This window comes from Astatotilapia calliptera, chromosome 5 (genome assembly GCF_900246225.1).
Source record: "Astatotilapia calliptera chromosome 5, fAstCal1.2, whole genome shotgun sequence".
Lineage (NCBI taxonomy): Eukaryota > Metazoa > Chordata > Actinopteri > Cichliformes > Cichlidae > Astatotilapia > Astatotilapia calliptera.
The window spans coordinates 5348692-5371060 of NC_039306.1; the positions used below are offsets into that span (position 1 = coordinate 5348692).

Below are 22369 nucleotides of genomic sequence, written 5' to 3' on the forward strand. Positions count from 1 at the left end.
GACACATAAGGAAGCATTTTCCTCTCACATTCTTGCATGTGCGTGTCACGCACCAGTTATCTCTTCTAGAGCCAGTGCTTCAAATTTACAGGTGGACACCGGATGAGAAACTGGACATTAAAGGGGACAATTATGCAGCTCGCACGGCAAGTGGGCTGTTTGATTTTTAGAACCGTACTCGTGGCAAAGTTTCAGACTTTACTTCTGAAGCTGATAAAATCCCAGAACAATAAATAAAGATAGGGAAAGCAACAGCAGCTTCCCCTAAAAATATTTAATTATAAATGGTCAGGAAATTGTGTAAAATACCCATCATAAGCAACCTTCCCAACCATAATGTTTAGTTTTGGGAAGCCAAAACACATTTTTAACACAGTGACACACAAAGCATGCTTAATCAGTCCCAAAACTTGTTGGTGATTAGTTTACTGTTAATTTGTTGTGTCAGCTGTCAGCTCTACTTTGGCTCAATCATTAAAGGGAGTAGGTCATTTTTATATTAACTGCTTTCAAGGACCTTTTTCCCCTATAAAGTCATCAATAATCATTAAAGTCTTATAATTGATGGCTGGTAAAGTTTTAAGAATCAGCTTTGACTGCTTTTCAATTAAAATAAATTTTAAGTGTCTTCGTGGGGCTCTTGAGACTTGATTTAGACTTTATCTCACACAATTTATAATCTTAGTGAAAAGAAATTATTTTGTACACAAACTTTGTTTTTTATGTTTTGTTTTTTTACATTTGTTTGCATTTTTCACATAACTCACAACCAGAAAGTGCTTGACTTTGAGCACTGCTTAATTGTACAACAAAGGTTATTTGCTATAAAACAGTTATAATGCATGAATCCAGGTTACGTGAGTGTGTTAGTACTTAGCGTTACTGTGCAGTCCGTTATCATGCAAATGACGCGGGGCGCGCGGCCGATGTGTCATGCCCTTTTAAGAAAAATGAGAATCAGCGGGGAGTGACGTCTGCTGCGCGCACGGGCCCGAGGCAAACTGACACTTGCGGAGCGGCGAGGAGACAGCGAGCAAGATACGGTAAGTGCAGAAAGCCAAACTTTACTACGTGCTGAATGCGGTCGAATAATAAGTCATTTGCACGGGACTACGTAGCGCCGACGCTTGCGTGGCCATTAGCGAATTCATCATCACACGCCGTGTGTGTCTGTGTGTGTATGCGTGTGTGTTTTTTCGCCGAATAAAGGAGAGGAATTGCCCGCAAGTACATACCGGAGTGTGCACTCCCATTTTAGTCAAGGCCAGACGGAAGGGCAGGTAACGTTAGCTGTGGCTTTCCCGAGAAAATACACTGCAGTGTGGCTTGATTTAGTGCTTGCCACGTCTGGTTTGGTCGGGAATAGTAAGGTAGGGTTGTTTGAGGCGGGCTTCTGACAGGGTGGTTGTGTTTTGATAGTGCGCAGAGGTCGGGAATGTGTCGGCTAGTTAGCTCGCTTGCTAACGAGCCGCGGCTAGCGGTTTGTGAAGTGTCGGCGGCCCGCAGCAGGCAGTTAAAGCTAGCTAGTTAGCGGCATTTTGCTAACAAGCTTGATAACGGGACTTAGGCTAGTTGCTGGTTTGAAACTAGACTGCTTGCGGACACATGCCGGCCTCACTCGCGTGGATTATAGATTATGCCATTTTAAGGGTTTATCTGTAAGCGGGCTTATGATTTGACCAGAATTTGATTAATGTTGCTGGAGCTCATGTTGTAATAATCACACATCGACAGTGTTGTGCTGTGTGGTTTAGTCCGAGCCACAGATTGCAGGGACTTGGCATGACCTGAAGTGATAAGCATATGCCGCTGCCTTAAGCAAATTAGGTAGATTCACAGTGAGATAACCAACGAGCTCAAATTACTTTCTCTTGTCTGACTCCAAGCTTCGTGACAGCCTATCGCATATTATTTCTGCTTCAGGGGGAGAGATGTGAAGCAGGAAAGGTGTGTGCCCCATCCTTGAAACTGTAAACACACAGCAGGTCACTTTCCCAGTTAATCGGCCCTTTTTACAAAGAGGCTCACTGCCTCAAGGGTACTTTATTTCACTTTTTCTTTGTTGAAATTACACACTTCCCCGAACCTGACTTTAAAGATGCCATCTATGCCAATAACCCCTACCCTCCCTCTTAGTAAGCAAGCCAGCCTGCTGTCAGGATTCTTGAACAGGAACAGAGACTGGAAGAGGTTATTTTAGTAGGTAGCTACTCCTTTTCCATCCTATCAGCATGAAGCCTTTTTGCGCTTAGGAAAGAGGATGTGGTTACAGGTCAGGGCCCCAGTAACACAGATGCATTCAGCTGACAAGGCTTGTCAGTTACGGGTCTTTGTCATAATTAAGTCACAGAGTTTGTGTGCCTGGCTGCAGTTTAGCTCTGACTCATGGGGGCATTTAAGGTTGTAGGAGATAAGAAAAAAAAGAGAGTTGTATAACTTGATTATTGGATTATTGGGTTATTTTATGTTAGTTCATGTTTTTGTAAGAGAAGAGTGATCGGCGAGTGCAGCTAAAAACTCTTTGACACCTGTCTTTATTTCTTGAATGAAGTTAGTTTAATTGATAACACAAAACAATTTCTTCAGAAAGTATTTTACTCTAGTTACCTGTGAAAACATGGAATTCCCCTTTATTGTAACTCTGGTGGTAAGCGTTTATTTTACAAGCTTGTAAATTCCTAATTTCCTAGCGAGGTTTGTAATTTGGTAGTAATTGCAGGAAATTACAGACAAGTTTAAGTTGATACACTTCAAATTAATTAGTTACAATTAATTGCCAAGCTACTTATACAGCAGGACTTGAAAATCTGTTACAGGTGAAATTTCATGTAAAGACAAACTTAGACCCAACTAAACTAAGATCAAAGGAATGTTTGTAGATATTTTTTGTCAGCAGCCTCTAAAGTTAGTACTTTTTTTTTTTTTTCTTCTTTTTTCTTTCTTATGTGTAGTGAACTGCGGTTTTTAGTCGAGGTAACATAGGAGCAAGCACTTTTGAACACATAAAAACACCTATTAGCAGAAACTGTTGGAGCAACTGTTATCTCACCCTAAACCACAAGTAGGTTTTTTTTTTTTTGACAGCGTAGCTCATCAACATGTAGTTTGTCAAGCAAGCGAAAACCCACAAGAGTTGGTATTGTGCTGCTAGCGTAACCAGCGGATGTGTGCATGTTCACCATCCGCACTGGGTGGAGGATACGGAGGGCAGCTGTCAGTCATCCCATCCTGCTGAGTCAGTTTGTGTGACAGCTTCGTTGCTGTTGGATTAATCTCAGTAGACCAGGAAATTGTGGATCCTGGGAGGTTGTACTTTAGCTGAACAGCCTCCTGTTCACTAAATTAAGTTTTGCAGTTTATCCAGACTTGCATTCGTTGCATGCTCTTGCTACCGGCGCCACCTAATCCAATTCCCAGCCTTAGATGGATACATACCTTTGGCTGTAGAGGGTGAGTGATGCAGTGATGTCATAGAGGAGCATGTTTTCTGTGGCATGTGGCCTTCTCCCGCTCCTTATTTGCTGGGGTTACTACGAAAGCAGATTAACAGCAGTGGTGTGTTTGTTTTCTTGGGAATGACAGTGTGTAGTTGAGGGCAGTGGAAAGAGACTGGTTTGGTTTTAAAAGCTGATGTCCTTAAATGGCCCTACGTGTATTTTTGCGGGTATTGTGACTGTGTTTGCAGGCTTGTGCTGTGTGTAGTTTCCCTGATATCATGCAGGCAAGGTGTCAGAACGAGAGTATTCTTTTCACTCACTTTAGTACCTTTTTGCAGAACAGGCTGCAGGTAGCTGCAAGTTCAAGGAAAACTCAAAAAGAAACAAAAATTGTGTTGCTGGCAAATTAAACATGAAGCAGAGTCTCTTTGAGCTGTAATCAATATGTTCATTTGGGGTGTGAAAGATGGCACCAAGTCCAGTGATTCTAGCATCAATTAAGACACTCTGAGCTAAGAAATTTGGTCTGTTTCTCAATACTTTATTAGTAGCAGTATTTACTTCTTTTTTTTTTTTTTTTTTTTTTAGTGGTTTTTTGCTCTTCATTTGTATTTGAGCTTCCGTGTTAGTTCACCAGCACTTTGACTCATTGTTTTCATACATAGACTGCCATATGAAAATTTGGGAAAGCAATCAGATTTGAGATTTAAGACCTTTTTATATTTATTTTGGCACAAGTGCAACAAAAGGACAACTACTGATGGTGCACGTGCATAAGTAGCAACACAACTGTAAAATTATTAAATAAATAAAAAATGCGGCACATACATTACTTTACACTAAGATTATTGATATGTTATTGACAGGCTGTGTTCATCAATGTCACGGGTAAAAGCTGTGTTTCAGCTTGTTTGTTTGTGCATGCATGGATGGTTGTGAAGCTCCTGCCTGAAGGTAGGAACTGAAACAAAAAAATATATCAGTGCTGCCAACAGTGCTAATTGGTGAGAAAGTGCCGGCTGGGTGACTGTCACCTATGTTTAGCAGCTGCAGTAGTTTGTCTGGTACTGTTTTCACTGTGAGAATCTCTGTGCGCGAGTCATAATGCTAAAGAAATGTGCTCCCAGTGACAGGTCATGTAGGGGGAACTACCACCAAAACGGTTTTAGGTTCTTTGCCTGGTGTTCAGGACAGGATTTGTCAGTGTGACAGTATCACAACTGTACAAGAAATAGCCACAAAACTTTACAGGTGTGTACACGGTTTTCCCCTGGCTAGAAAAATGAGGTGTCTTTTATTTGTGGCCATTATTTCAAGATAGAGTAAATTGAAATGTTGAAAAATAATTTTATCAGTATGGCATTGAATAATGGAGAAAACCTTTTGATGGGACACTGCAATATTGTATACGAGGGGGAAATCCCTGGTCTGACTAAGATCAAAATGAAGGTTAGGTTTGACGGTTATGGTTTGACCTATATAATATTTAGTAAGAGAGGCCCATGAGGTTGCATTTCATTCTCAGCTGCATGCCTCTGTTCTGTATTATTTTTATTAATTTGAAATTATGTAAAATAATTTTTTTTAGAAGTTGGGTGTGGTCTCAGTACTTATTGGCAGTTCAGTTACTTTTATTTCCAGCACATGATGGCCTGTGACTTTTTTTTTTTCTTTTTAAATATATATATTTGTTTATATGCTGTGGTAAGCACCCATAATTGCAATAAGGGAAACCATACCCTGTCAGATTTGCTTACAGTTAGGTAGGTGATTACAAAACTCCTTTAAATGTCAGTAACTTTAAACTTAACTTCTTTCCAGTATCAGAGAGACTGTGAAAAACCCTGAAACACGGATTGTAGGGCTTAATTTCCATTTTGTTCTGAAAATAGCATCACATTTGTGTGAAAAAGGGGATATGAGATCGGAACTAATGCTAAACTAGTCCAGTAAATGAAAAGATTATTTTTAACTTGCTGAACAGCAAACTCTTAGAGGAAACAAAATTTTGGCGACATCTCCATCTCTTGTGAAATGAGGAATCTCTCTGCTAACGTCAGAAGTAATTCTTACAGTGCTGAAAACTCCAGATGTACATGACAGATTTGGATTCTTTTTTTTGTGCTTTTACTTTCTAATTTGACTTTTGTCTCAACCAGCAGTCCTTGTTCTGCTGTGCAGCCTTGGAGTTCTTGGTGTAGTGGCTCTTGGTCGTGTTGTCCCCCTTCTTGTTAGGGGTCCCTCCAGCTTACAGCACCTCTAAAGAGCAGAAAAAGGACTGCTGTCACCAGCTGCAATTCATAAAGGCAGAGTTGGAGTTTTTTGGAGTTTCTGATTGTGGAAAGAGCTTCTCTTTGGAAAGGCAGATGAATGATATTGAACATCAACCTGTTTACCGAGCCAGGGATTAGTGAGACTTGAGACAAGAAGGGCCAAGGATGGCTAGTTACTAGTAACTGATCCTTCGAAATAAGTCTGGACTGGCTCTTATTCTGGTTTATCTTTTTTTTTTTTTTTGAGGGTGATCCACACAGACCTTGTTTTGTTGTCATATTCGGCTTTGCACACTTCTTTTTTTTTTTTTTTTTGTACAGTAGTTAATCTGCCTGGTAGTTTGTGGTGCTTTCTTTCCTATTGTCATCTTAATTTTTGTTGGCAGACAGTTTGTAGGTGCATTCCTCCTAACATTTTCGTATCCTACCCGGTGCTGATAATAACATGTTAAATATCCTTGCTAGGCAGCCTGTCCAAATAAAGAAAACTGTCTTTTTAAACCTTTCTACATCTTTTTAAAAACATGTAGTTACTTTATTTGTTGACACATGCGAGGAATGGACCCTTAGAAACAATTGCTTCATATGCACAGGCTGCAAACTGAGGTTTGAAATGGTAAAGATGGGAGCTGGAATTTGACTGCACTTTTTTGGAGGAACACTCATCCTCCATAATGACCTTTGAAGCTGGCACAAAATAATCTGACTGCCTCTGTCACAGAGCGAGCCCCTGACGTCATCCGTCTTAGCAAGGGTCAGTCCACAGCATTCACAGTGGAATTGTGATGTGCACATAGCTGACAAGTGAAGTGTAGCCTAAATCTTAGTGTGACATTGTCTGTACCACATTGTATATGTGACACACTGCATGCACTTGACTTTGTGCTTGAATGTTTACATGAGCGTACAGGGGCTCACGTTTGGATAGCACTCGTGCATCCCTGTTCTTTTTCTTCACCGCCCATTGGCTCCTCTCCCTTAATCATGCAAGGAGAACTTCTCTTTGAGTGCAGAGGATTAGAGAATATGAATTATGCACACTCTGGCCTTCATGTCCCACATGGTCCCTGCTTGTGATTGAAGCTGGAGGTCCTTCGTCCTTTGACCACTCCCCCTGAGAGTTTGTTTAGCGTGTGCTATTTAAAAAAAGCAGTGCAGAAGAGGATCATCTGCTTCCAGAGTAGCTGATGATTGGGCTTTTGATGTTTGCAAAAGAGTTGATGATTAATCGAGGCTATATAGTTGTCCTTGGGACCTAATTTCAGCATGCGCTACTATCTGATTTTTATTTATTTTTTTCGTTACAGCCTTGATGTCAACAAGCGGCACTTTTTAGCCCTTGATCCAAAAGCGCTTGGTTCATTAAAACATAAGCTGGCAGTCAGCTGCCGTGTCTTTGAAGAAAACCGATATTAAAATGTTTTAGTGTTCTCTAAATACATCCCTACCACATTTTGTGGTTGTATCAGTAATTTAGAATATTGTTTATATTTCAAGTTGAATGTCTTTTTTTGACTGCAGCTTTGACAATTACTGGAAAATCTCCTCCTATTTAAAATATTGTTTTTTCTAAACCAGCTTTGTTAATGGGGGTTTAATTTCCTCAACTATAATAGACATGTTTGTGTATAAAATGTTGAGAAGTAACAAAGATTTCAGCCAAATAAGGTACCAGACTGATTGCTTTTAAAGTACACAGAGTTTATTCTTATTGCTGTGCGTAGACACTCATCACAGGCCTGTTCTGAGCCAGGAAAAACCCTGAGACACTGCTTGATATGAAGTTAGATCAGTAGATAAGGAATCAGAAATCCCCACATTGCTTAGCTACATCTAAACCCCTTCTGAGTCTGTAGCCCAGCTTGTAGTGACCCAGTTGGCTACCCAATCTGACTTTACGCCACAGTGTGTGCCAGTGATTCGTAACCTCCTTGTTTCTTAAAGGGATATTTTTACTTCACAATTTCCTTCCATCACATTTTCCACTTCCCTCAGCTGTTTTCTGTCATAAGCGAAGGAGACCGCCACCATATTGCTGTTTTATAAAACCAAAAATTGACTCAGTGACTAACAAATCTGTAAGCAGGGTGTGTTTTGGTGTGTGTGAAAGCCAAATGATTGTGTCATTACGAGGAATATCTGCCAGATCAATGTATCATCTCCTCTCTCCTTCAGTTCCCCCCTACACATACACATCACAGCTGGTTTTTGTTAGAGAGGGGGTCACATACTCTTCACCTCCTCCACCCTGAAGCAGCTCCACTTATGGGTGTTCCCTCCATTGTTGTCCTGCTTCTCCTCTATATCCTCCAGGAATGACTAGAATCCTTTCTTTCTGGAGTGGGAAAAACTCAGACCAGACAGGAAAAAAATCCCTTTGATTTGCCTGAAAAGAGATTTCTTTTTTGCTTTTTCCCCACTGTTTTTTCACACCTTTGCTCATTTTGTTTGTCCAATTTTTATTTTTCCCTGTTTGTCCAGTGCAGACTGTTGGGCTGTCCAGTGAAGCAATCCCGCCATGCGTGAATACAAGCTAGTGGTGTTAGGCTCTGGAGGTGTGGGCAAGTCTGCTTTGGTGAGTATGGCCTTCCAATCCTCTTCCTGCATCTGCTGCCTCTATTACTCCTGCCATGTGTTCCCTAAAGACTTTGTAGATAATTGTCAATAAAACAGCAAGAGGCTTTGCTAGCTTTTGAAGGAAAGCATGCGGTGAAACATTTTTAATTATGGAGGTTTATAGAGCACAGATGAAACTGTCTTTTGACTGTTTAAATTTTTTCCTAAAGGATTTATTGAGAACATGCTTGTTTGCTGACAAGGGTTTAATCTATCTCCAAGGCCTGTGTTATCGAAACTAGCTGCCTGTATACATATAATGCATATAATGGTTTTATTGTTAGGGTTTTTGAAATGTTCAAAGAGTGCCAGTCCTAAGCTCATCTGTGTTTACATGTATAGACATCGTAATCTGTTTTTTTTACTTTTCTTAAGGTTGATAGAGAACAGAACCAGAGCAGTGATGTATTTTATTGTCAGGAGACCTCAGATGCCTGTGAAATGTGTCGTATGCTTTGCTCAGCTAATTTCAACCAGGTGTCAGATTAATCCCTCAAACAGGCAGGATTAAGATGTTATCAGGTGAACTTGGTCTACCCCACTAATGTAAATCTGCCGCTCAGCACAGCACTTTTAACACAATCCAAAATTGGACATTGCTGTTTATTTGGAGAGTGACACATTTATCATAATTTAGGCTCTATGTACCATATGAGATTTGAAATAAAGCAACTGATATGCTGATTGAAGATCAGAAACATTGGCATTATAACCATTTTTATGCACAGGCCTAACATGTACTTGGAAAAACTAATATAATTATATATAAAATGTTCATTTTTTTAATACTGCCCAAGTCTGGAAGCCATGCACATCACCACAGATGGCTTTCCTTCTTTGTGATGCTTTGCCAGGCCTTTGGTGCAGCTGACTGTAGTTGCTTGTTTGTGGGGCTTTCTGCCTTTAGTTTTGTCTTCATGTAAATTCCTTTCTTGATTGAGATCAGCTGATTACCTTGACCATTGGAGAATATTTCTGTGTTTTTGTTTTGTTTTTTCAACCTCCAAAACTTCTGGGTTGGTTTTGCAGTGTGGTTAAGATTTCTGGCCATCTGTACTCTGAAACACTGGCCTGTCAATGATCTGAGCTGACAGTATATTCCTATATGCTTCAGAGTTAGCTGCCTCTGTCTTTTGTCATATCACTGGTAAATGGTGAGTGCTATTGGAAGCTACACATCCTAATGTAGTCCTATTGACATCAGCATGTTTTTACAGATGGAGATGTGTGCCTCATTCCAAGCCTTCTCCATATTTATTTCTTCACATTATTCTCTTACTGAGTGATTAATTTCATTGGTCTAAAAAATGCTGTTTCCACACTGAACTGGCACCTCTGCATTTCTAGGTCTAATCTGGCCTAAACTACTGGATACTATATTCAACATTTTTGAGGCTAAATTGTTTTTACCTTGTTTGCCCTCTGTTTGCTGTCTTGAAGTCTTCTCATTGTGGTAGACTTGGATAATAGACATCTAGAAGAGTTTTAGTACATCCAGCCAAGTGAAGAAAAGGATTGTTTACCATGAAAAGGATCCTGTCTTCCACTATTGTTTTATGTGAATGTGCAGGCCGTTTTTTGTTTTTTACATTCAAGTAGCAAAGTGTTGATTTGGCCACTCTATTTTATTTTTTTTGCGCCACTCAATTTTTCTTGCACTGAAAGCTCTTAACTCTCTGCATCTTCTGGGTTCACAGCAATGATTAAACAAGTACAAATCCTAAACTGGGGATCAGCCCTTGTATTTTCTACATTTTACTATTCTAACTGAATATTTTTTGATAAATAAAAAAGTTCAAACAAATGCAGATTTAGAAGTGTGCCAGTAGAATAATTATGTTGTGCTTTTGGTCACAGCTGGGCTTCATGAACATCCTCATTCCTGTCTAGTTGTGATGATCGTAGGTGGACAAAGTGTTAGATGATATGGCACTTTGGCTGCATGCGCTACTCCAGCAGTTTGATGTTGGCTTTCTGTGTGTCTCCCCTTACAGACAGTTCAGTTTGTACAAGGAATCTTTGTGGAAAAATATGACCCTACAATAGAAGACTCATACAGAAAGGTGAGTGTCCCGTGAGAGGCAGAGTGCTGGCTTGAAATGAGCTGATTGTTACCAGCTGCTCCTCAGGTTCACATATTATTGTGCTCGGAAATTTTCTCATTCAACTGCTTCTACTCTGTTACCCTCTCATTCCTAGTTTTCATTCTTTATATTTTCCTGTGACTTCATACTACTGGTGTGGTTGCTTTCATGTTTTCCCCTCAGTGTTAGCTGTCTCTTTCAGTCTTCAGTGTATGACCTATGAATATAACCTATGAATTTTGTTTGCTCAGTGACCTGAAATTAAAGATGCTCTTACATGTTTTCTTACAGCAAGTGGAGGTAGATGGACAGCAATGTATGCTTGAAATTCTTGACACAGCCGGCACAGTAAGTAAACTCACTGCCACTGAAATCTTCAAATGCTCAGCTTTGCTGGGCATATGCACTCCTGAATATATATTTTAGTAAATCTAGAGGCGTTTCAGATCGGACAATGCGTTAGGTAGTGTTTGGTAATTTGGCCTCTAGGGAAAACAGCCTTATTTATTTAAAGCTAAATTGTAGTCAGAAAGCAGTCGATTCTCTCTGCACACACTGTTTACCTGCATTCGACCGTGACCTGCTCAGATGCTATTAGTCAACGCTACTCGGGCTCAATCTGGGAGAAAAGAAACAGACTCCTGGCACCAGAAATCTTTTTCCTCGCCTGCAGTTTTTACATATTCATAAATGATATTTGATACAAGATGTGACGGTCTCCCACACTGTGAAACATTAAAACAAGTTGTATTTCACAGATACATTGGGCAATGAGATCTTTAGTAGCTGAAATGACATCCAGTTATGAGCTGACACTGTGATGCCTTTTTATGGTGTATCTATGATTGTTTTAGAATATTTTGTACACCAATCTAACATTAGTCTTATTCTGCCCCCCCACTGGTGTCCTCGTGCAAGAACATTTCTGAAACATTTGTCTGTGTGGGAACTGGCGACTGAGAAACACATCATCTCTTATCCTAGAGATGTGCAGAAACTGTTTTAAGTGTGCGTTTGTCGGTAACAGACCACGTTGCATTGCACTGTGTGTGTGTCTTTGCTGAAAAACCTGACAGACATCCAAGAATTGTAATCCTGCACAATACTGTTTCTTTATCCACTGGGATTTCAACCAATCCACTGTGATTATTCAGTTGATAATAAAATGGTGTTCAGTTTCATCGACGTACACTGGCCTGAAATTGCTTATTTTCTTTTTTTTTTTTCTGTTTCAATTCTGACAAATGGACCAGTCAAAACAAAAGGGACAATCTAGAGCCAACACATCTATGCTTGACAAATGATTTAATGATTATTTAGACTTAACCATCCAGCAAAGTTTGTAATCTTGTCACAGATATGCAATGTAATCGTCAAACTGGTGCAGCGAATAAAAGAGTAAAAAAAGAAAAAACAATAAGTAAAAGTTGGAAGCTGTAGGACAGCGCTCATAGTCTCTCCATCTTTTTTTTCTCCCCCCTTGTGTAGGAACAGTTCACAGCTATGAGGGACTTGTACATGAAGAATGGCCAAGGCTTTGCCCTGGTATACTCCATCACAGCACAGTCCACCTTCAACGACCTCCAAGACCTGAGAGAACAGATTCTACGAGTAAAGGACACAGAGGATGTAAGTATACTGGCATAAGCGTACAAGCGTTTTATAATTTTATCAGTTTGTGGCTAAAATTTTCTTTAATCACGTAGGCTGTGGAAAGCAGAGTAGTGGCAACGAGTACAGTTAGACCTAAACGCCCTGTGTCCGTGGGCTCAGCCGCCTACATTTTTCAGGGGCCTGATCAGACTGTTGCTATAGATACCATTCAACACTATAATCACTCTGTGTTATGCAATTAATTGCAGATTTGTATTATCTGAACATAACACAATCAGTGTCACGGTGTTATGTTTATAGAGTATAAACAGTGGCAAACTTGTGTACTCTGCATAACTGAGCACTGATTAATATTAACGTTGTGTGGGTATGTCCCTGCGGTTTCATCAGTGTTTGTTGTAGACACCGAGCACTCGTGCTCACGGGGATTTTTCTGTATACTGTGTGGTTTTCTCCATCAGGCCTGCCTCACATCGACGCTGCAAATAAGAGCATGTGTCATCTCCTTATTTTCCAAGCTTGTTGTTTGTCACCAGCACATTTCCAGTTTTCTATATATCTGCTAAATTGTGGGACTGCTGGAGCGAGTAAGCCCTCTATCCCCTCTCTGGTCGAGTCGATAGTGCGTCAGCAGGATCTAAGATGCCCTTTTTTGGTGATCTCTTGAGGGAATGAATGTTACCATAACCCACCCTCTTGGTTTTGCTTCCTTACGTCTCTCTGTTCCCCGTCAGCCATCTGCAAAGCCTCTCTCTAGCCTGGAGCAGAATACCTCTCTTTTCTCTTTTTCTTGCTCCCCTTACTCTATATTTGTGCAATTATTGTGCTGCTTTTATTTGAACTGGCCTTTTCAGCTTCTGTTGCATTCTTCCCCCCCTCTGTTTGATGGCCAACCTTGTGGTGTTGATGTGGTCTGGCACTCTATGTGGGTGATTGGACTGTCAGGCATGAAGTGCAAGGAGAGCCTCAGCTCATCAAAAACTGGGTTGTGAGACTGTGGTTCTTCATTAGGCTCTCCATGGTTTGGGAGCTGAGGTTAGCCTCAGGCTAACAGATGGATTGCAGGACCAGTGGCTTCTCGACACGCAAGGAAAGAGTTGTTTCTTTTCTTCTGGAAATCTGTTCCCTTTGAAAACATCTTTTAGTTTAAACAGTTCAGCTTATCTGGCTATTATGGCCACTCTGCCAGCTATCAGTCCACTGGTCATTTGTGCCCTTACCTTTGATAGCCATGATATCTGTTTATCCTTTTTTGCCCCTTGCAAGAATGCATGACCAAAGGAAATGCTGGGCATGTTTTCCCTTTTTCTTCCAAGAAGGCAGATTTCTTAGTTTGAGAAATCTTTCAAGTGACTGCAGAGCTAAAGCAGAAACCGTTGATGCTGCTACAGCTGTTCTTATTCTCAGCTCTGACATGCACCATTTACTGCAAAGCGGGTATAATGTACAGATGCACCTAATATCACCAGGCTCAATTAAAAGGGCTTTTAATGGTTGTACATTCATTGAACACAGTAGGGTCAAATTCCATCTCTTTAGAAGAGCCATTAGTGGCAAAAATAAAGTAAGTGAGCAGACACTAGTGAATTAAAAGCTCACTTCCTTCATTTCCTTTCACACTTCTTATGTAAGAGAGGTCTTATGACTTTTCCGGGCCACCTCAGTCTCTGCCCGTGTGACTAGGATGGTAGTAATGCCTGACTCCAATGCTTGTGACTCACTGCTCCATTTTAAAGAACTAACTCCATTCATTTTTGTCGTTCTGTACCCGCCTGTTCACTGTTACCCACAATCCAATCTTCGGCGTGCCATTGTGGGCGGGATACGACCTGTCTGTAGCATGTTAATAAAGTCTGAACAGATTCTGTGGGTTGTGTGGATTCTTCAAGTAGGCTAATGCTGCCTTGTGTTCTGCTGACGCTGAACATTTTTTTTCCTTTTTCCCTGCATACCTCCATCCTTTCAGCCATCTCACCATTCTTTTTATCCCAGCTTGACTCAAGAGTTTATGTTAGGAGGGCATACCACTGGTTCTCCCGGGACCCGTGGGAGAAGTGTCATTCAGCAGTTCAGCTTGAGGATTTGTTTAGATATCAAACATCAACCACCAACTTCTGTGGGGTTAATCTAAACATCTCAGTTTCCTGTCGTCTGCCCCATAGAAAGGGCACAAAATACTCACCCTATATCTTACTTTGTCTCAAGAAGCCTGACGGTAGTGCTCCAACAGCAACCTCTGAAAAGAAGACTTACTGGGGGGGAAAGAGTATGGACAAGTGAGCACATGTCAGGATACTGGTATTTTTCTTAAAAATATGTAGCTTTTCCACATCCACAAGACATGTCTGGGGGGCATTTGTAGGTCCTCAGAAGAGAGTGAAGGCAGGATTTCCCATGCATAAATTTATTTGGCGCCACAAATAGACTTTCCTGGCTGATATATTATTGGCGCCTCTTTTGTTGCATGCAGAATTTTTCCATCAGTTGATTCCTAAGCTGTATCACAAACGCAGATATCCCGTGAACGAACCCTGTGACAACATCTTAAAGTCTTCCTCACATCTGAGACGTTTTCTAACATCATACAGTTTTACAGTGATTAGTTTATTAAGCCAAGTTTCAATGTGGAAATGCAGCCCAGGCTGAATGAACACATCCACACACAGACCTCTCTGTGTCATATAATTCCAGAGAGCAGCTGGAGCATGGAATCCAGCTGAAACATTTGAAAATATTCAGGAAGGAAAGCGATGTTATCCCGGTTGGGCGGGGCTGTCATAACTTCCTCCGGGCCAGCATTCTCCCTAGATAGCCGGGCAGGAAACAGCAGGCAGGATGAGACGCATCCCGACACCCTGACTGCCCAGCTCTGCCTACTTTGACAGTTGAGGCTGAAGTTTTGCCCAGAATACTGTCCTCCTCAGGCTTTTTTTTTTTTTTTTTTTTTTTTTTTTCTGTTTTCTTTTCTTTTTGAGGGGACCTTTGGTTATTAAAACATTTGAGAGAACAAAAGAAGCAGCATTGCTGGTTTTAGGAGGTTCCAAAACTGGCTGCACTTAATCTCAGTGACTGTCCCCTCAGCTTTGCTTTTAATTTATTTCCCTTTTAAAGAAACAAAAGTTAAAAATAAACCACCTTCCTCGTCAGTTCCTATTGATTCTTTAATCTCTCTGGACACAGTTGTGTAACCTAAATGATTTTCTTTACTTTCCCACCGGGAAGGAGATCGTTTTTTTATTGATCATCTTTGTGACCCTCCAATTCAGGCCTCAGAGAAAAGCACACTCATTGACTGTTAATACTCATCTCTTCAGTCTTTTACTTGGGTTGTACATTTGTTTGCAGATATTGCTTTTTCACTACCTTTCACTCCAAGAGATTTAACCCCTTTGTTTATATGTGTGTGTGTGGCTGGTGTGTTCAATAAAAAAGCCTGGGCCTTTATACTGTTAACCGTTCCCTGAGGTAGAGTTAAAGGGTGACAAATGGATTAAAACAATCTTGATAATGTTTGTTTTCTAACATTCCCAGCTGCACCTCCCAAAGAAGGGTCCTTTTCTCCCTGCAAGATGGCATTTAAAGGTTTATGGTTAAGTTTACAAAAAGTAAAGTTTTTGTATTAAAATTTTGTATTTAAAGTCTAAAAGAAAAGTTACTGAAGCCTTTTAATGCAAACGTGTTTATAGGAAACACGTTTGCTTTTCTCCTATATCTAATTTCCTCTCTGTAGGGGGAAAAATGGCAAAAAGGTATGAACGAAGAAGTTATACAAAGTCAAAAGTAAAAGGAAGGTTCTTCTCCTTCATGAGGAGACTTTGATTCATGGCTCATTATGTACGGTCTTGTGATTCAAGCTGTATACGTGTATCCTGTATACTTCTAATTTATCTGTGTTGGATGTGAACCTGGACTACAGCCTCAGCTGTGAATAATACAAATTGTAGGATTTATATTAAATCCTAAAACAGCCTGCTGACATACAGAGTGGAGTCTAGGTTGTAAGGACAAATGGATTTAGAGGAATCTGAACAGTTTTTCTGAATAAAATGTTAAGTTTTACATTAAAATAAATTTTAAAAATGCATGAACAAGGAATATGTGACCAGACAATGGGGGATAAATCATGTGGGCACAAACAGAACCTGCTTGCTCTTACCTGTCCTCAGGTGCCGATGATCCTTGTAGGGAACAAGTGTGACCTGGAGGATGAGCGTGTGGTCGGGAAGGAGCAGGGTCAGAACCTGGCCCGTCAGTGGAACAACTGTGCCTTTTTAGAGACTTCAGCTAAATCAAAGATCAACGTCCTTGATGTGAGTACAAACGTCCCCTCCAAAAATGCAACTCTATATATTTTCAGTTTGTTTTCCATCTCAGTCACAGATGGATGTGTGTACTGCAATCATCAGTAGAATTGTATTTATTTAAGACACATAATTAAGGTTTCTCTGACATGTAGGTAATAATGAGCTTAGATGGATTATACTTCATTCTCTGGGCTACATCCTGTTAAACCTTCTGTCTGCAAACTGTCACACAAATCCATTTAGTGACGAGGCTATGTGTGGGTACTTAAAGGTATAAGGTTTAGAGCTTTATTAACATTTTATCTGTGTTGTCTCTCTCTCTCTCTTAGATCTTCTATGACTTGGTCAGACAGATAAATAGGAAAACGCCAGTGGAAAAGAAGAAGGCAAAAAAGAAATCCAACTGCGTTCTGCTTTAAAGACCTTTCTCCCTTCAGCCCCTGCAGCAGCTCTGAGCCAGGTGTGTGTGTGTGTGTGTGTGTGTGTGTGTTTGTGTCTACAGTTTCAAAACACATTAGTCTTAAATACCCATGCAGCCGGCATCTTCACAACTTCATGATTCATAGACAAGCTGTCAGATTAATTGTTATGTAATGGCTTTGATCTTCCTGCTGTCTCCGATGGTACTGCATACATCAGTTGTCGTTTTAGTCATGTGGGTTTGTTTGCGTGCGGTTAAGTCGAAACAACTTTAACTTTATAGTCTAAATAAACTGTTCACAGTGGTTATTGTACCTGTATAAACTCAAAACATGCAGTTTAGAGATGGAGCCCCCCCTCCAAGTAGCTGGAGGTATAACTGAGGGTTTAAGTAGAGACAATAGATTACACAATTATAGTGTGTGTATTAGCAAGCAACATGAGGTAATGCCTGACCTGGCTCCCTGTGATTCATTTAACTGGTTACAAGAGAGGTTCTTGGTTTAAAACGGTCTGAAGAGGAACTTTTCAACCTAACAGCAGATACACAACACTGATCTGCCGTTAGCTCTCTTACAGTCTACAAACAACTTCACTCGTCATTCAGTGAATATTATTTCATTGATACTGATGACGCATAGGCCCCGTGAATGTCTAGAAATGAAAGCATCCGTGAATTACCCTTCAGACCTGTGAAATGCTTTTTAAATCTTCATTCCTGTAATATGAATGAGTCAGTCTGCGATAACTGGAGATAAATTTCAGACCTCAGCAAGCTGCAGCAGCTCGTTACGTCTGGGAAATCCTAATCTGTCAGCATGTTGTTTCCCAGACGAAGAGCTGCTTCTTTTGAAATCTTTTTCACAGGATTTAAAAAAAACAAAACAACCCATGTTGAGTGGTGTTACGACCCGTCTAGCGCCAGGCAATAACATGAGTGAGGCACCTGCCCCCCAATGACCTAAGCAGCCACAGGAAACAAATCCGTTCTTTATAATGTGATTTATTTATAAAGTGGTAAAGACGGACAACAAAACGGGAGTGTCAACACTTCAGGGTGAGCCGAGGCCAAAATAATAAACAAAAACAAATCAACACAAATCCTGCACCCCTGACCTTACCAAAACAAAGTCAAAAATAAAGACTGAGTCTGACCTCCTTAACTGGAGAAAACTGGTGATCAAAAGAAACGGCAGCTCAACCCTACCCACTCCACTTCCACAACTTTCAAAACAGCACTGCAGCCAGCGGCTGCCACAGGTATACTGCTGGGTCATGAGGAGAAACGCGAGGACCTCTCCCGCCGCGGCACTCCAGCCTCCTTTTAACAGTGGTAATGAGGAAGTCTGAAAACTGTCACGCTAAGTGCTTATTTCTGTGAATCCTTCCAAACAGACAATCTTGTCTGTTAATTTTAGAACGACCGCAGGCAATAATTAAAGTCAATTCGTCAAAGTCTGGACTGCAACATGAGAGCAGATTGGAGCTGCAAAGCATTTTCTGTAAACACTAATGACATGTTTCCTTGTTTCTTCTACAGTTGTATAAATCTTATATGAGATTTTAATAGATGGCCAGCACATTGAGTAAGCTGTTAGCTACTTGCTTTTGCTTCATTGTTAATCAGAATCTGCAAAAACTACTAATTAAGTAAAACTGCGGTCAGAGAGCAGCCATCCTTTTTGTCATATTGCAGGCATACATCTTCAGTAACCTAAAATAAGTCAAAATTTTCATTATGTCCCGATGGAACTGTGCCCATTTAACCCACCTCTCACCAGTTTCAAAAGTTTCCACTACATATGTAGAACGTTTCCTTCAGGTGAAACTCAATCTATTCAGTTGAGGAAATCTTGTAAGAACTTAGGATGTGCAGCCACCCTCACATGGAGATTACTGAATTGGGCCTCATTGTTTCCAAACTTTGAAGGTAGTGAAGCGTAAACTGTTCAGAATGCTTCAAACAAACTAGTTTGCATGATGTGTCATTTGACCTTCTGTCAAAGGCTAAACCTGTTTGCTGAAGTAGCTGTGTGAAAGGTTGAATCTGGATCAGACGCTGTACAAAGGAGATGTAACTGTTAGCTTTTGTGAATTTGCAAATGATGTAACACTCTGCATGAGCTGTTTGGTCTGTGTTTGCCGACAGCACAGGAGCCTATTTTTGAAGCAGTAAATGCCCAAATATTTGCCAGCGTTTGGTTTGGGCTCGGGGACTAAATCTGCTGGTGATCGAAGGGCTGCAGGATGGAACATGAGTGGGTTTTAGGACTAAAGCCTGGGTGTCAGTGAAGCTGATGTGTCCTTGAGCAGGACTCTGACCCTTAACATTTTTTTTTAGGGATCTGTGCTTTTTTTTTTTTTCTAAGTAGACAAATAAGTTCTTCACAGTCGGTCAATACATTTCCCTGTCAGTAATAAAGTGGCATTGCATTTCCGCAATAATAAACAGCTGACTTTAATATAATCTCCAAACATGAACTACTTCTCCCGAGTCTGCTTTAATGTTTTCCAGATCAGTAGTTGGCTGTATTTTTTTTTTTTTTTTTTTTTTTTAATAAGTATACTGAACCCACAAATAAGGAGTACACATCCATAAAGCCTACAGATAAATAATAAAGGACTGACAAGCCTATGGGATATTTTGCCATAAGGATTGGAGCAAAAAACGAATCTAATTGTGAGCAAGATTAAAAAGCTTAAACAGTTTATTCGCTGTTAATTGGTGAATGATATTGTGAAAACAATCAAATGTCATTAAAAGAGCAAAATGGAGCTCATATGGCCTCTTTGTTGTTTGAAATTAAAAAGGGTGTAGCTGAACAAGCGACAGTTTGCACAACTTTTTTTTTTTTTTTCTTCCTCCCTCCAGTATTTTGGTTAGAGTGCAGTCGCTTTTAGAAGCTCTTACAATCTGTTAGCTGGTATTTTGAGCTCTGTTGTCAGAACAAAACCCCAGTATTGCCAGACCTGACAGGTTCACACAGCCAACAGAGAGATCTTACGTCTTCAGTTACTTTTAACTTCCAGGGTGGAGGAATAAAACTTTGATTTTGCAGATAAAACTGGATTAGTGAAACAGACAGTGCCATTGTAGCCAGCCCAGACAGCAGGGTCGCTGAACCACCCACTGCGTTCCTCCTCTGAACCCATCTGTGTTGGTCAGTTAGAGCTCCAGTGTGTGAGAGCGGGGGCCTCTGTTAGCATGCCCCAGGGTGGCGTCAGCACTCCCAGCACCCCCCACCTCCACCCTACCCGACTCTCACGCCGGCCAGCCCAATGAACCAGCACTAACGGGATTTCAACCTCGCTGTTCCACTGCTCACAGCCCACCAGCTCATACGCTGCGAGAGGGAGAGAGGGGATACAGTGCCAGGCACAGACGGGACGCAGAGAGTTAATGGGACATGTCAGTTTGTGGCTTCCAGCATGTTGACCTGATGAGCTCATGAACTTTGAGTCTCTGGTTTTATCTGTCACTGTATTCACTGGGAGAGGGATATATTTAGGGAGCTGTTAGCTTGCATGGCCCTAGATTCCAAACACCTTAATGAAATAAAGCTATCATTAATATTCTTGAAGGAGCTCTACTATGTGTCTGAAGAGGTCTGTTAATGAATACTTCATCAGAAACCGAGCAACAACATATGGAAGTTATGAAAGCTAACTGTAAGACTAATAAGAAAAACAAGATTTGCTGTAGCCAGAATGTGATTATAGCAACATGAGAGTAGACCGCATGAACACTTGAAATAAGAATGGTTACTGCAGGGCATCTGTTATTGCGCTCATTACCAACTTATTGTCACTGCCTCTCTGAAAGGTAGCTTGGCCTGCAAATGAATCACGAGCCTGCTAGTTGCACTTGTAGCATCATGCATATACTCCTATTATGTTATTTGTGTTCTGTTCTCATTTTGGTGTTTGTGAGTTGAACACCAGCGGCTCTTGGTGTTCGCCCAGACAGACGTTCATTTAATTGCAGCAGCTACACTTAAGCACAGGGCGAGCATGAGCTCAGAGCTCAGACTGTTAATGGAAAGATGGCACCTGAGCAGTGTTTAAACATCCCAAGCAGAAACTCGGCAGACCTCATCACATGACTTTTGGCACACGGACTGATTGAAGTTTTGCTCAGCTGAGAGAAGCCACAAAATGCTGATCACTCGGCTTCCTAAAGCCTTTGGCACTGAAAGTGCCTCTGAGGAACATAGTGCAGGAGTACTTCTCTGTGCTCCCTGTTGGACTGCTGGCTTCACTTTCTGCTCTGAGGTGTGATTTTCCCCTGAGGCTTTGTGTTAGACATTTGATCTCTTTTCCAAGGTCTGGTTAAGATGTAAGAAAAGCGCTAAGAAGTTTAAGAATGAAAAACTTTGTATTAAGGGTCCAAAAAGCAGGTTATAAGTTTTTAATTTTATTTTTAAGCCTCAAAATCCCAGGTTTATACACATCATTCTTGTAATCATTAATGCTTTTACTTTAAAGTGGTATAATATATGCTATATGCCCGTGTATTTTTTTTCTAATGAAATTGCAACACTTGCAATGCTGCTCAGCAGCCAGTAGAGGGCACTGCGGCCTTAATTTTCTTTCAGAGGGTGATTTGAGTTGGCTATGGAAGGACTGACAGTGTGCTGTCTTGCAGAAATGCTGTAATGAAGAACTGTTGCCCTGATTGGAACGTGCCAGCATTCCAACAGCCCTGACCCTACCCTTCCTCCATCAGCCATAAACGGTGAATCAGCTGACTGAACTGCTCCTATCAAAGATGAGGATGATCTACACCAGAGAGAATGAAAAGAGAAAGACAGTAAGAGAGAGTAGACTCTGGTCTCTCGCCTCCGAGGACCTTCCTCTGTCTCAGTTTGAGTGTGAACGCTGAACGGGAAGCGTCCACCTCTGCACCAACAACAGCACCACAAACTGACGATGTTCTGATTAAAATGCAGCAAAGCCTCTGAAAGTTAAAAAACAAACAAAAAAAAGTCCACGAGCTGCCTACATGGCCAGCCCCTTATTTTTATTTTTTGACAGCTTAACATAAAGAAATAACAGCATTTAAGAAGGAAAACAAAGTTAGAACTTGGATTCAGTATTTTTCATCTTTTTCAATATTGTATTTGAAAGACATGGAAGTTGACCTCTTTAGTTGTATGATTATAAATATTCTTCAAAAACGAGCATGAATAAAGCATCAGTTATTACGTGTAGATGTTTTCAAGTGAAATCAAAGTGGAAAAGTGAGAATTTTTTTTTTTTTATAGCCATACACCTATTCTCCATGCCTGTCATGTCAGTGATGGTAGATCGAGGTCTATGATATGTATTATTATTTTTTTTTATTACATTTTTTTTTCTTTGTTTGCCCTCTTGTTCATGGACTTCTCTTCTGCAGATATCTCTCTCTGATGTGACTTAATTTTATACTCAGTCACCGGGATTTCATAGCTCCCATAATATATTCTAATGCCATTTTTCTTTTTGCATAACAATGCTTCAGAAAAAATGGGTCTTTTATAGAAGAAATATGGGGAAAAATAAGGATTGATTTCTATGTCTCTCGAAGCTGAAATATATTGTACTAAACCAACTCTAATATCGCTTCTTGTGTTTTTCTGTCA

At 40.6% G+C, this 22369-nt stretch overlaps 1 protein-coding gene across 5 annotated transcripts; it reads left to right on the plus strand.

Annotated features, from left to right (window-relative positions):
• The first annotated feature begins 950 nt into the window (after positions 1 to 950).
• Positions 951 to 21720, plus strand: LOC113021951 (ras-related protein Rap-1A). 5 transcript variants are annotated; one of them, XM_026166848.1, is made up of 8 exons: positions 951 to 1043; positions 8192 to 8285; positions 10321 to 10389; positions 10702 to 10758; positions 11899 to 12039; positions 16191 to 16334; positions 16658 to 16788; positions 21394 to 21720. In XM_026166848.1, the coding sequence occupies exons 2-7, from the start codon at positions 8229 to 8231 to the stop codon at positions 16745 to 16747; spliced, it is 558 nt and encodes a 185-aa protein (XP_026022633.1). In that variant the 5' UTR covers positions 951 to 1043; positions 8192 to 8228; the 3' UTR covers positions 16748 to 16788; positions 21394 to 21720. The 5 variants fall into 5 exon arrangements, with proteins under 5 accessions (XP_026022633.1, XP_026022632.1, XP_026022634.1 ...); XM_026166847.1 differs by having other exon boundaries at positions 952 to 1043; positions 8197 to 8285; XM_026166849.1 differs by lacking the exon at positions 951 to 1043 and adding an exon at positions 1070 to 1280.
• The last annotated feature ends 649 nt before the right edge of the window (positions 21721 to 22369 follow it).